Consider the following 12,633-nt stretch of genomic DNA (forward strand, 5'->3'; position numbering starts at 1 on the left):
TATATACATATATATATATATTTATATATATATATATATATATATATATATATAAAAATATATATATACGCATGAAAAAAGATGAAAGAAGGATGGACAGACTTCTTTCTTTCTTTCCTTCCTTCTTTTTCATGCTAAAATATATATATGTATATATACATATATACACACATAGTCAATTTCGTAGGAAGGAATGAATGAAATAATTAATTAATTAATTAATTCCAACCTTTCCAGACTTAGAATTGATCTAGATTTAATTTGTTTAATGTTTTTTTCTTGGCATATAGAATGTGGAAAATTAGCATCCTATTTACGGATATGATCTATTCTGCAAACCTAACCCTTCACTGACCTTAGGGTTAGTGAAAGCAAACTCTGATCCAATCACTTCCCCCTGCTGTTTGAGAAAGCCTCAAAAGTTTAGACCGCAGGCCAAAACATTTTGCATTATGATTCCCTCAAAGTTGCAGTAGAAATGTGCTGCTTCAGTGGGCCTCTATCATACACAGCTGAACGCTTTATTTGAGCAAACCAACGAGGGATTGTGTCAAAACCTTGCATTTTGATATCTTGCATAAAAGAATCCAACTCTAGTAGGAGCTCAACTTCACTTCATAGCCACAGGGAAATGAAATAGATCAAAATGAAAGCACATTTCTTTTTTTTTTTTTTTTCAATTACTCGCTCTTTTAAAACTCTAAACTGCAACGTTTGGACTGTTGCCTTTTCAATTTCCTCCACAACTTAGCAAATTATACACAGTGAAAAAGTGTCTCTATGATAACACCTCCTCTTCTTTTTTTATTCCCATTTCCTGAGAGTGGAATATTTGGAGAGGCACATTTACTTGGTATGGCTTTAGGAGCCATAATCTAATCCATCTCTATGACAAGCTTCATTACGAGGGAGACCAGTAATGCACAGCACTTCTCATTAGGCCTGGAACAGAGCCCCTGCCAGCGCCCATGACCTGTACTTTCACACACACACATATACTCAGGTTCCCTTTAACATCACACATCAAAACAAACCTCCGAAGCCAAAGCTGAAGGATAGGGAGCTCACATGACAAAAACACTAAAACAGAGGGACTTGAAATCAAATATTGACAAAAATGACCCTTATTAGCAGAGCCTAATTGGACCTGGTCTGTTCCACTCCCATGACCCTCTGAAGTCTCGGCTGCTTTAACACAAACAAGCCCAATACTCAACAGATAAGTGTTTAGAGGAAGGCTGATTGAAAGGAGTTGACCCCAAATGATGGTGTGGGTGTGTGTGTGTGTTGTGTGTGTGTGTTAGCAGGGACTAATTGGACACTCACCGTTCTGCTCCCTCTGCACTCCTGCTGCTAACAGGTCCGGCTCTCCTAAGCTGATGTCGTTGAGGCGGGTACCCAAGCACTCTATGCACAGCAACTTGCACCATTCCTCAGCATCCAGCTCTACACACACAGTTGAGGGTCAGTATATAGCAGTCAATGTCAGGCTAAATTACAACAAATGGGGTAAGATTTTAACAACCTCTACCCTCAGGATGCATTGACACAAACATAAATCCGGTTAAAGAAGATGCATAGTAAAATATGCCTACAGCTCTCAGTCACCTGTGGTTATATATCAAGAACATGGCTATGATACAGCAAAATATAAAAAACAATCATGAAAAACATTTAAAAATCCCAATCTGTTTGGTGTTTGAATTGTTTTTTCCTGTTAAGTGAGGAAAAATAATTATAATTTCACCCCTGTTGAATTCTAGGATAGCTATGCACACCATCTTACCAAACTGTTCAAACAACATGTATATTTTCCCTTTTTGAGAGAAAGGTCTGTACAAGTATTTTATTGTAATAAAGAAACCCAGAGCTCCTGCAGTTGTAAAGCAGGAGGAACATTTTTTTGATTTTTCAACTAAAACGTTAAAAAGTGCAACCTATGCTCATTTTAAGATGTTGTCCCCAAACAAAACGTCTTCTGGCATGACACTAGTTTTCATACAACACAATATCCTCAGCTTTGGACATCTCACAGAGCTCAGCTCAGCCCATTACCTGAAACTATACCAATATACTGCTATTGACCTAAACTGATATGTCAAGCATTCCCATTGGTAATCAAAACAGAAGCCAGGAGGCTCACGGTTACTTTGGAGGAGCTGCAGTAATACACAGCTCAGCTGGAAGAATGAGAAAAGACGAATTGGGAAAACTGTTCAAATTTTACGTTTTAGAGAAAAAATCTAAGTAAAACATTCAGTGCCTTGATTTGTAAAGAAAAAAAACAAAAACAAAAAAAAAACAGACTGTAACTAAAACAAAAAGTCCTATAAGGTATTGAAACAGAATAGTGTATACAAAATATTTTTACATTATAATTATTGGGTAAAATAGGTTAAAAATATGCAATACTAATAGGTGGGCCATGCCTTCGGCAATGGCCCCCTAATAATATGATTTGGAGCAAAATAAGAGTCCTATATGAATAATATACTGGAAAAAAATCAAAATCTAGATAAGTCATTTTTTAATAAGTGCATTATCAGGATCAGGATTAAGGAGGTAAAATAAACATTTTGCCAATGCAACAGGACAATTTACACTTAAAATAAGAAAACATAATTGCATTGTCTTATTTCAAGGGCATATTATCTAATTATCTTTTTTTAAGAGTAAAAATACTCATTTACCTACTCAAATTAAGGGTATATACACTTAATTTAATATATTTTTTACTTATTTCTAGATCATTTTGATGTCACAATGGAAAAATTCACTCCTGCATCATCCCCTTTGGGACAGTGGGCTGCCACTGTGGAATGCCAGGGGAGGAATCGGGGGTTAAGGGTCTTGCTCAAGGACCCAGAGGTCAGGCTGTGGGGATCGAACCGAATACTTGCACTCTCCTCAGAGCACAAGCGCACTGATCTAACCACTAGGCCAACACTCCCACAAATTAAAAGTACTACCCTGATTCCATTTTCTAAACCACTACTCATCAAAGGCTTATGCAATAGGTGTAAGAGGTGTTAAATCAGTCAAAGGGAATTTGATAAAAATAGTGCCATTATGTAAGAACCCCACAGTCAGGTCAGTTGGAAAAATGCTGATTGAACAGAAGGGTTAAAGAAAGATCTGCTACTATCCGAAGCAAACAAGAAAGCAGGAACAGAGCAGCTCCAGCAATTCAGCTCTTTCCTTGTGCTTTCATTAATTCCCCTTGCTATGGCCTTTAAGTGTTTCTTAACTCCCACACTTTTTAAGGCTACTGAGTGGAAATTCAGCAAAACAAACACTTCATCAGCAGAGCTGCATTCAAGCTCCTCTATGTGCAGCACATCAGGAGATACGGCAGGAGGGGAGCTCTGTGTAAAGGAAAGGTGAGCGAAGGAAGGAAAATTTGCAACGTTTTGTATTAATGAGAGTGTACAAACAGAGAAGAGGTGGTGTGAGCTATGCAGGAATCAAATCACTCCTTACTACTTCAACAGCAGGAGTCATTATACAGAGAAACACAATATGTATATCTCCGAGCATTCATATCTGTCAGAGGCAACTCCTCGCAGGAATTCAAGGAGCTGACATTTTCAATGGTAGTCATAACTCAAGGTCACACTCTCATCTTTCTTTATGTGCATATTTGACAGTTGCACCCAGAGCTGTCAAAAATGCACGATTATTTTATTTTTCCTGCTCGCTTCATTCTGTGGCTCATTGACAGCACGCTGCTTGGGAGGATGCAACAAAAGTTTTGTTTTATAAAGTGACATTATAAGAGAACTGCTAAACACCCATTTTCTAAAAAAAAAAAAAAAAGAACTTTAGATTTTATTCATACATATTTAAAAGATGTCTTTCAAAAAAAAAAGCACATCGCTTGACAGTTTCCATCTTCATACTTGCACACCATCTGTTATTGCAAGGCAATGTGCCAAATTAGAGTTCTATAAAGGGAAGTCCTAACGCTGTGCGGTTGTACTTCTTTTCTTCAATAATATCTAACAGCGGAGGGAAAGGAACAAACACAAAAACTAAACTAAACAAACCACACTTTTAGCAGCTTAACCATCCTTGCATGGATTGTGGTTTAGAAAATGCTCTGCACCACATTGCTAATGGGGCATTTAATCAATTTATTTGTGTTTAAAAAGATGGAGCACAAACAGTGTAAGACGTTTTTTTTTTTTTTAGAGTTAATAATATTTTATGAAGACATGATTTTCACAAAAATAGAACTTTAGAAATCATCACCGTTTTTACAACTGCTGTGTCTAACTAACCTTAGCAGTAGCCAGATTGATATGTGCAGAACTCTGTTTAGTTTTACGTTATTAATCTGGGAGGGCTGCCCTTCAGTCTGTCTTTGAAAAGGAGGGACGTTTAGTACAATACATGCCAGCTAATACCTGCCTTCCATAATATGCATTTAGCCAATGGACTTCACCGCTTTATAGCAGAAATACCCAGCTTAAAAGCTTCGACAACTCAATCGTCCATGAGAGCCACCAACAACGACACGATGATCACAATAGGATTCGTCTGCAGCTTCTTGAGTGTTTTTACAACTAGTGGAGTAAACTAATAAATCAAACTTTTTCCAAACCCTGTTGGCAGAAAAGCACAGATATCTTTCCCATCAACAAATGCACAAAGAGCTTCTCTTTTCTCCTTTTTTAAATGAGAAATTGTCGCCTTTTTAGCTGAAACGGAGTCAATTGCGGTATCAACAGGTGAGTCCTCCAGCATATGCTTGTAATGCCCCAGCAAGGCCGTTCTGACTCGCCATTCCTACATGTCCCGCCCAAAAAAACACTGCTTGCATGTCATTGGTCGGACTTGCTGGTTGCTACGAGATGGATATATTAGTGGGAGTCTTTCAAGATGGATTTGTTTGTGAGAATGAAAAAACTCAGATCTTGCAACAATGCAACTGGCAAAACTACAAATGTACGATAAACAGACACTATATGTATATTTAACAATCTTCACTGTAATCGGAGAATTTTCCAATATCAATATTGAATTGGTGCATTCATATTATTTGCTCTTTTTGGGAAAGTGTTTTAGAGAAATATCCTTTTCCAATTTGGTTGAGAAGCTTTATGTCTAAAGAGAGTCAATGCAGCAGAAGACATGTCTCCTTTAGAACAGAAGTGCGCAAGTCCTCAGGGGCCAGTGTCTTGTTTGTTTTAGATCTGCCTTTGCTCAAATGCTGCTGATTTAATTGAAATTTGTCATCAGGTTCTGCAGGAGCCTCCTAGTAAACAAAATTGTTCGATTCATGTGTGCTGGATCAGAGAAACATCTAAAACAAGCACAACCTTTACAGACAAAAAAAAACATAAAACATGAAAGAAAAATAGATATGGAAGTTTCATTGTTTGAATTTATCCATTTATTCCTTTACATTGGACATAGCTGAGAACTTACTAATCTTCTGTCCATCAAATTATAAAAGAAAAAAAGCAAATGTTCAAAAACAACAGATGCTCGATTCCACCTTAATGGAACAGAGCCAAATCCAAACACTACTGATGATATCACGTGATAAAACACCCGGAGGTGAAGATGTTCTGCGCAGGAATGGGATAAACAGTAAAGTTCATACCAATAATAATGCTAAATAGGCTAAGTTAACCCTGCAATACAAACTAGGTGCTAAAACTGAAACATGAAAGGCTTATCTGCTTTTGCAAAACAAATGTCACAGCTGTCATTCTATAATCAGGTTACAGTTTTATGGCATGTTTAGGTTTGCAAAGAGTCTATAAATGGTTCTAAGAGGCTTTAGCACACATTAGGGAGCATGAAGGGAATCATATTTTCATTAGAAGGTTTTGCTCTTCAAGCATCCAGCTTCTAAAAAAGCTCAGCAGAAACACACCAGCATAGCGCACAATGTTTGTAAGAAGCAACATGATAAAAAATCTTTTTTTTTTTTTTGACTTTAGGCTTTAAGGCTTTAAGTAAGCTGCATCTCAGCTTGCATGTTTAGGTCTGGCTCTTCTTCGGCTATCCACCCACCTACAAGAAGCAATCTGTGTTGTTACAGTGCATAATTTGGTTGAAAAGCAGCACAAATTCTCCCCGATATTGGTTTTCATACCTGCACAATGAAAATCGATATTTCAGAGCCCATACGCCTACCTCTTAATACAGTGACAAATGATCATCACTTCACTAAACACTGATTCTCTAAAGCCTCCATCTCTCTTTCTATTCTGACCCAACATTCTCAATTATTTTTCCAAATGTATTTTTTTTTTTTTGCTTTAAACCAAATTAAGCAGAGTACGTCTTCATGCTGTGGTTAAAAGACACAAATTAGATTGTTTTATTCAGAAAAAAACAACTCACCTGATTCACAGGCAAATGTCTTGGAGGTGTCATCGCAGAAGATGATCGCGACAGCATGCTTTTTTGTCTCCCTTGGCATCCGCGTGATATTCTTGATGTTATGGAGCTCAGTGATCTAAAAAAGTAAAGGAAGAGAGAAGCAGCAACACTTCAATGAACACTGCAGCAATAACAGAACAGCTTAATTGACATCTTTGCTGAAGATGCAGCAGTACCTACTGATGATAATGTTCAGTAGAGGTCTAAACTAAAAAGAGGAGGTGATATTAAAGAACAAATGACAGGAAAGTTAAAAAAAAAAAGCTAATTTAAACAGGAAGAAATGATACAAGCCAGCTCGCTGCTCCACTGTTTTCTGCCTTTTGGGCAGTTGTAGAAGTTGAGGCTTGCCACACAGGCATTGTTGTGATTCTCCTTGAAAATACTCTTCCAGTTAATCCAGAGGAAAGCAATCATATGAATCTAAATCACTTTACCAGGTGGCTTATAGTGAATGAAAAAAGAGAAGATAACATTTTACTGAATATCACCAGCATTCACGGGCCATTTTATTCAGCAGGTTTCCTGCTATTCACCCTCTCCAGCAGATAAGGCCCATTACATTAATGTAGTCTATTGTGTGCTAACTATAGGCACCTTGCCAAACTGTTACAAATGAATTAGCTGGGCTCATTGCCCATACAGTAAAGCCTGACTGTTAAAGGTTAAAAACACTATTGCACACACACCATATTTGGACTACAGATTTCTTTGTTTGATGGGGTCTTTCTACAGTAAGAGACCTTGAGCTCAACATTTAGGTCCAGCTGGGGTTTTTATTTGTACTCAAGCTTTACCTCTGTGCGCTCTAACCTAACCATGAGGACTCAGTATGTACAGTTCAAACTAAATGTATGTTCTAAGGTTTTAAAGATGAACTGGAACTATTTTTGGGGGGTTTATGATGGTAGAACAGCTGCAATGAATTTCGGAAATGTGATATTTGGTCGATTTATGTGAATTTTTTTGTGGATTTTCACCAGTTCAAAAAAGTCTTTATTCGTTTATGAACAAATTCACAAATTTGCAATAATTTGGCACCCCACCAAATTTGGCTCCGTACAAGTTTAAGTTGCTTTGCTTTTAAAGCAAAGTTCAAGGATTAACAGCTGAGTCCTCAATCATTATTTCATCTATTTTGTAGACTACATGAATTGTTCTTGACAGCTGTCACATTGTTTTTTTTGTTTTTGTTTGTGTGACTGCTCCGGTCAGCATACTTCTTATCACTGTAACCAAGTGGCTAATACTTTTTCTCACCTAAGCAGAAAAAAATTCTTCAGACTATTAGATTTGAATATTGGCTGTAACAAATTTCCTACAAGAGCTATAAGGTCTATTTTTCTTTACAATAATAGCTTCTTTTTTGATTATACGGTTGATGATTTAAATTAAAAGTATAAAATAATCACTTACGAGTCATGAACAACTCCTGGGCAACAACCCAGTAATTCTGTTATGATCCGCGAATTTGGGATTTTTGGTTCTGTTTAGTTTTCACTTATGGTTTTCAATTAGGCTTGGATTTATGTCATTCTGTTTTTACTGTTAGGACTTATCTTTTTTGAATTACTTCTTAGTATTACTGTTCCTGTTTGGTGTTTTTTTTCCTATTCAGCAGCCCTTGGCCTTTGTTCTAGTTTTATTTTTGTCATTCCTTGTTTATCTTTAGGTTATATTTCCCAGTTACTCTCCATTGCCCCCTAGTGCCATCTTCCTTCCCATTGGTTTTATTTCCATTTGTTCTTTCTCTGAACACCTGTTCCAACTCAGATCATTACTCAAATCTTTGTCCCGTTAGTCTCCTCTTCAGTGTATATATATACCCTTCCTCTGCAGTTTTTCTTTGCTGGATCGTCGCCATTATGTCATGTCTTCATCCAAGACAAAAAGTTCCTATGTTCCTTGAATATTTAATTTTGGACTTTGGCTTCAGTAAATCTGCAACAATCATCTCAGCCTCAGCCTCTGCACTCCAGCTACAAAGTTCTCCATTCACTGACAAATTGTCCTTTATTCTCCCCATGTCTACTGAAAACAGCTTATTTATTTGATATATATCCCTTCTTTATTTGCACTATGCTCATTAGACCAATCCCCAATTGTTTTAATCAGCCCAATTTGTGTATAATTTGTGTAAATGTGTGTGTTAGGGCTGAACAATATGGCTTAAAAATCTAATGTCTGATTTTTCCTTCCGAATTCCGATAAATCAATCTTTTTTTTCCCTTATGTTTGATAATAAAAATGACATTGCAATTATCCCCATTGAGAGGTGACCTTAATTTAAAGGACAATGCATTTCAAGCTGTGAAAATGCTTTTAAAACCTTTCTTCATAACAAGCAATGAAAATATAAGTAACCAAATGTTTGCAGTTCATGGTGTTACACAGTTAGCTAATTTATTTGTTTTAAATACACCTTTAAGAGCAAAAAGTGATAACTTGATGTGAACTGGAGCTGTGGAAGCATAATAAATGCATTGGTGGAAAAAATATCTTGATTCTCCAAAAATTTTAACTGATCTATTTTATCTATTAATTCAACAGCCCTGACATATAAAAACTTAGAAAAAGCTGACATTGCTTTTCAACCATGCTTCTTCAGAATGATTAGAAAAAAAATAAACTAATGAAAACGTCCTGGACAAAAATGATGGTAAAGCTAGAAAAGATGGAAAATAATGTGACCAGAGAGGTTAAATCAAAGTGTAAGAAATAATTAATATCACAGGTGTAAAAAAAACATGTATTCAGTTACTCGATCTATATATGTGGCTACAGGTGGTCACTGTGCTGTTTGGTGACATGTTATGTACTACATTCAACATGAACCAGAGGAAATGAAGGAAAGAGTTGTTTCAGGAGATTAGAAAGAAAATCCTAGACATGCATCTTAAAGGTAAAGGCTATAAGACCATCTCCAACAGCTTGATATTCCTGTGACTAGAGTTGCAAATATACAGAAATTTAATATCAATAGGACTGTGGCAAACCTTCCTGGATGTGGCTGCAGGAGGAAAGTTAATGACAAATCAAAGAGATGGATAATCTTAATGGTAACGAAAGAGCCCAGAAAAATAAAGAGATTAAAGGTGAACTTAATGCTCAAGGAATATAAGTAGCTGTGTTTCCATTTCAAATATGTGCAAAACTATGTTTATTTTCTGTTAAACCATAAATACCAAATTGAAGTATTTTCCTTAAATAACAATTAAAATTGCATTTGAATAAGTTTTCTCATGCCATAATTCAGTAAAAACATGGCAGCAGCAGATGTAAACACATGATATATATCCGTATTTCAGCAACACAGCTCTACTGGGCACCATAATCCCCCTACTACTCCAGGTTTTTACGAAGCACTAAGGTCTGGCTGCAGATCGCGTGACACAGGAGATGCAAAAAAAAAGTGCTTCTATTGCAAATTTGTGAAAAATAACAATTTCACTTTAAGCTGGAAAAAAAAATACTTTTTATCAGAAATTAGCAGTTTTTTTTTTTTTTTTTGCAGTGTTTCAATTTAGATACCGGTAATTTATTTGCATAATAAATTTGCACAATTTGATGGCTAATGGAAAAGCACCTCAAGTAAGATCGCACCACCCGTTGCTATTTGAGCCAAAATCGACCTATTTGTAGACAACCATTGAGGACACAATTGTTAAAAAAAAGATCCTGAAAAAGCCAGACTGAAACTAAATGTTGAGTAACCATAATGCTGGGAGAACATCCAATGGATGGATTAGATAAGAATGGAACTTTTGTCCAAGATTATTAGGTATTATTACCTCTATGTTCACAGATGGAAAAATTAGGTGTATCAAAAACAGATCACTGTCTCTACTGTGAAACACGGAGGAGGCTTTGTTATGCTATTCTGAAGTGGCCTTCTATAAGCCCTGACTTTAAACCTATTGAACACCTTTGGAAAGAGTTGAAACATGAAGTAGAGGACTGCGTGGGACAGATTTTCCAGTCCCGTGCCCGCCCGCTCCCGCAGTGTTCAGTCCCGCTCCCACAAAGAATTATGATTTTCAGTCCCACTCCCGCCCCCAATTCCCGCATGACTCCGACGTTCGCCTACTGCTCAAGGCAATTTGTGTCTTTAGTTTGTTGAATTAAACATGCTGTGCTTAGCTGAGCACATTACTGGCCGATTCTCCACCGCATGTTGCATGACTCGCGTTAGGTGGCACGAGCTGCAATATCCAGCATATTGTGATGTATACATATATAATAGACATAGACTGATAATTTATGACTTTATTTTATATTTTATTTTATGTTTTAAAGCACATTTTTAGTTTGCCGGACTGCTGCCCACACCCGCACTGTGCGCTCTCAATCCCGCCTGCACCCGCAATGAGCTTTCAATATTTGTCCCGCGCCGCACTGCTTTGCGTAGGCTCCCGCGACTCAACATGAAGTTTCGAAAAAAGGGGCTTCAAACCTGAGACAACTGGGGCAAAATCCTTTTTGCCTGCGAGTTTGGTCTAGCCTCGATCAATGCCCCAGGCCCTAGAACTGGCGGGCCAATCTTAGCGCAGAGATGTTCTTTCAATTTTTGGATGCAAAGCGGGGTGGGGGGGTGTGACGACAAAGCTGCTCGAAGCCAGAGAAGGCACAATAAGGAAGATGGCAACAACTAATAAACAGTAGCACGCACTGCGGCAGCAGCTTTCAATGGAGCGCTCCATTGAAAGTTCTCTTTTCTGTTGCTGTTGTTCAATAACAGGATGTTTTAAGATCATTTGAGGTGAGAATATTATACTTTAAATCATTAATATATAGTCCATTTACCGATTTAATGTGTTTAAAAAAAAAACAATTTCCAAAGTTGGGAGGACCGCGGCAACCAGCGGACGTCCGAGGCTAACGGCAGCCGGGGCTATCCGCAGGACATCTGCAGCAGCCCTCTCTCGGCATAGTTGTGTTTGAAGGACTGCTGGCTATGAAGGTAATTTTTGACCCAGCTTTGGAATCAGTTTTGGAAGGATTAGATTTGGGGTTTTCATTGAAACGTGAGCAGGAAGAGGCTCTACGCTTATTCATTTTTGAGAAGGACGTATTCGCCATTTCACCGAGAGGCTGTTTGCTTACACTCCCCCACCAGCTTTCTGTCACGCTTACTACGTCAAAGTCAGTTGCGCTCATTGGTCAGAGCGTTGGCCAATAGGCACAGACATGGTTTGAAAGACAACAGGTTGTTCTCATCAACAATCTTACGATGTCTCATTCATTGGAGTCAGACTAAATAACACGTTTAATCTCACATTTAATCTGGTTTATCAGGCTAGAGTGGACCAATATCCCTGCTCTGTGTGGGTCGGTGTGTGTGTGTGTGTGTGTGTGTGTGCTATCTATTCTGAAGCCTGTGGCTGATTTTGTTTGTTGCCTTATTGTTGTATTACTGTATATAAGTAAACATATTGAGAGCATTGTACAACCCAAAGTCAAATTCCTCATATTTGTGCACAGACCTGGCAAATAAAGCTGGTTCAGATTCTAATAATACCCTGCAATCCCTCTGAAAACATGATTAAGATCACAGCAAGAATGTCCACGCTTTTGTGCCGTCTCTGTTCTTGCATCAGTTTTCCAGCTTCTGCACAAGGCCCTAAAACGGGCATGTCAGTTGAAATGGCACTTCTTAACCAACCTTGCAAGTGAGTTTCAGAATGTGTCTCCTGTGACTGTGTTGGCCCTGTGATGGACCACTGACCTGTCCAGGGTTACTATGTCTCTTGGATAACCTCCAGAATGATTAATGTTGCGCAGCAGTGTTCTACTGGGTGTTTTGGGGCTTGGGATTTAAATGTCAGCTGTGTGGAAGAAAAAGGTTGAATCCCAGGATCTCCTGGCATCGTTGTATTTCCAGCATTTTCAAAAAATGCATAAGATACTGTACATTAAATAATTTTCCTTCTTCGGGTAACAAATGATCATCTAATAATTTGCTGATAATAAATAAGAGTATGATAACACAAAGTAGTAATTAGAAAATTAATAGAACATTCTTGCAGCAGCAAATTACTATTACTTCATAAGCAAAAAAAAAAGATGCTGTGAAGTTATAAAAGTGGAAAAATATAAATGCTAAAGCTCCAATTTTCTAGAAATTTTGCTGAGGAAAACTTCTAGTGCTAGCTCTGAAGCATGGCTAGCTGCTACAGGAAGTAGGAAAAGCACTAATTATTAAATTATTTTAAGGTAACCAGATTTAAAAAAAAATGA

At 37.6% G+C, this 12,633-nt stretch overlaps 1 protein-coding gene across 1 annotated transcript in view; it reads right to left on the minus strand.

Annotated features, from left to right (window-relative positions):
• The window catches only part of dok6 (docking protein 6), a 37,802-nt gene that overhangs the window by 18,022 nt on the left and 7,147 nt on the right, over positions 1-12,633 (minus strand). The window contains exons 2-3 of the mRNA XM_015386352.1: positions 6,358-6,472; positions 1,327-1,446 (exon numbers count right to left, since the gene is read on the minus strand). Of these exons, the coding sequence (XP_015241838.1) occupies positions 1,327-1,446; positions 6,358-6,436 (199 nt within the window). The 5' untranslated portion in view covers positions 6,437-6,472. The remainder of the gene's footprint in view (positions 1-1,326; positions 1,447-6,357; positions 6,473-12,633) is intronic.

Source organism: Cyprinodon variegatus, unplaced genomic scaffold, assembly GCF_000732505.1.
Source record: "Cyprinodon variegatus isolate N-32 unplaced genomic scaffold, C_variegatus-1.0 Scaffold365, whole genome shotgun sequence".
Lineage (NCBI taxonomy): Eukaryota > Metazoa > Chordata > Actinopteri > Cyprinodontiformes > Cyprinodontidae > Cyprinodon > Cyprinodon variegatus.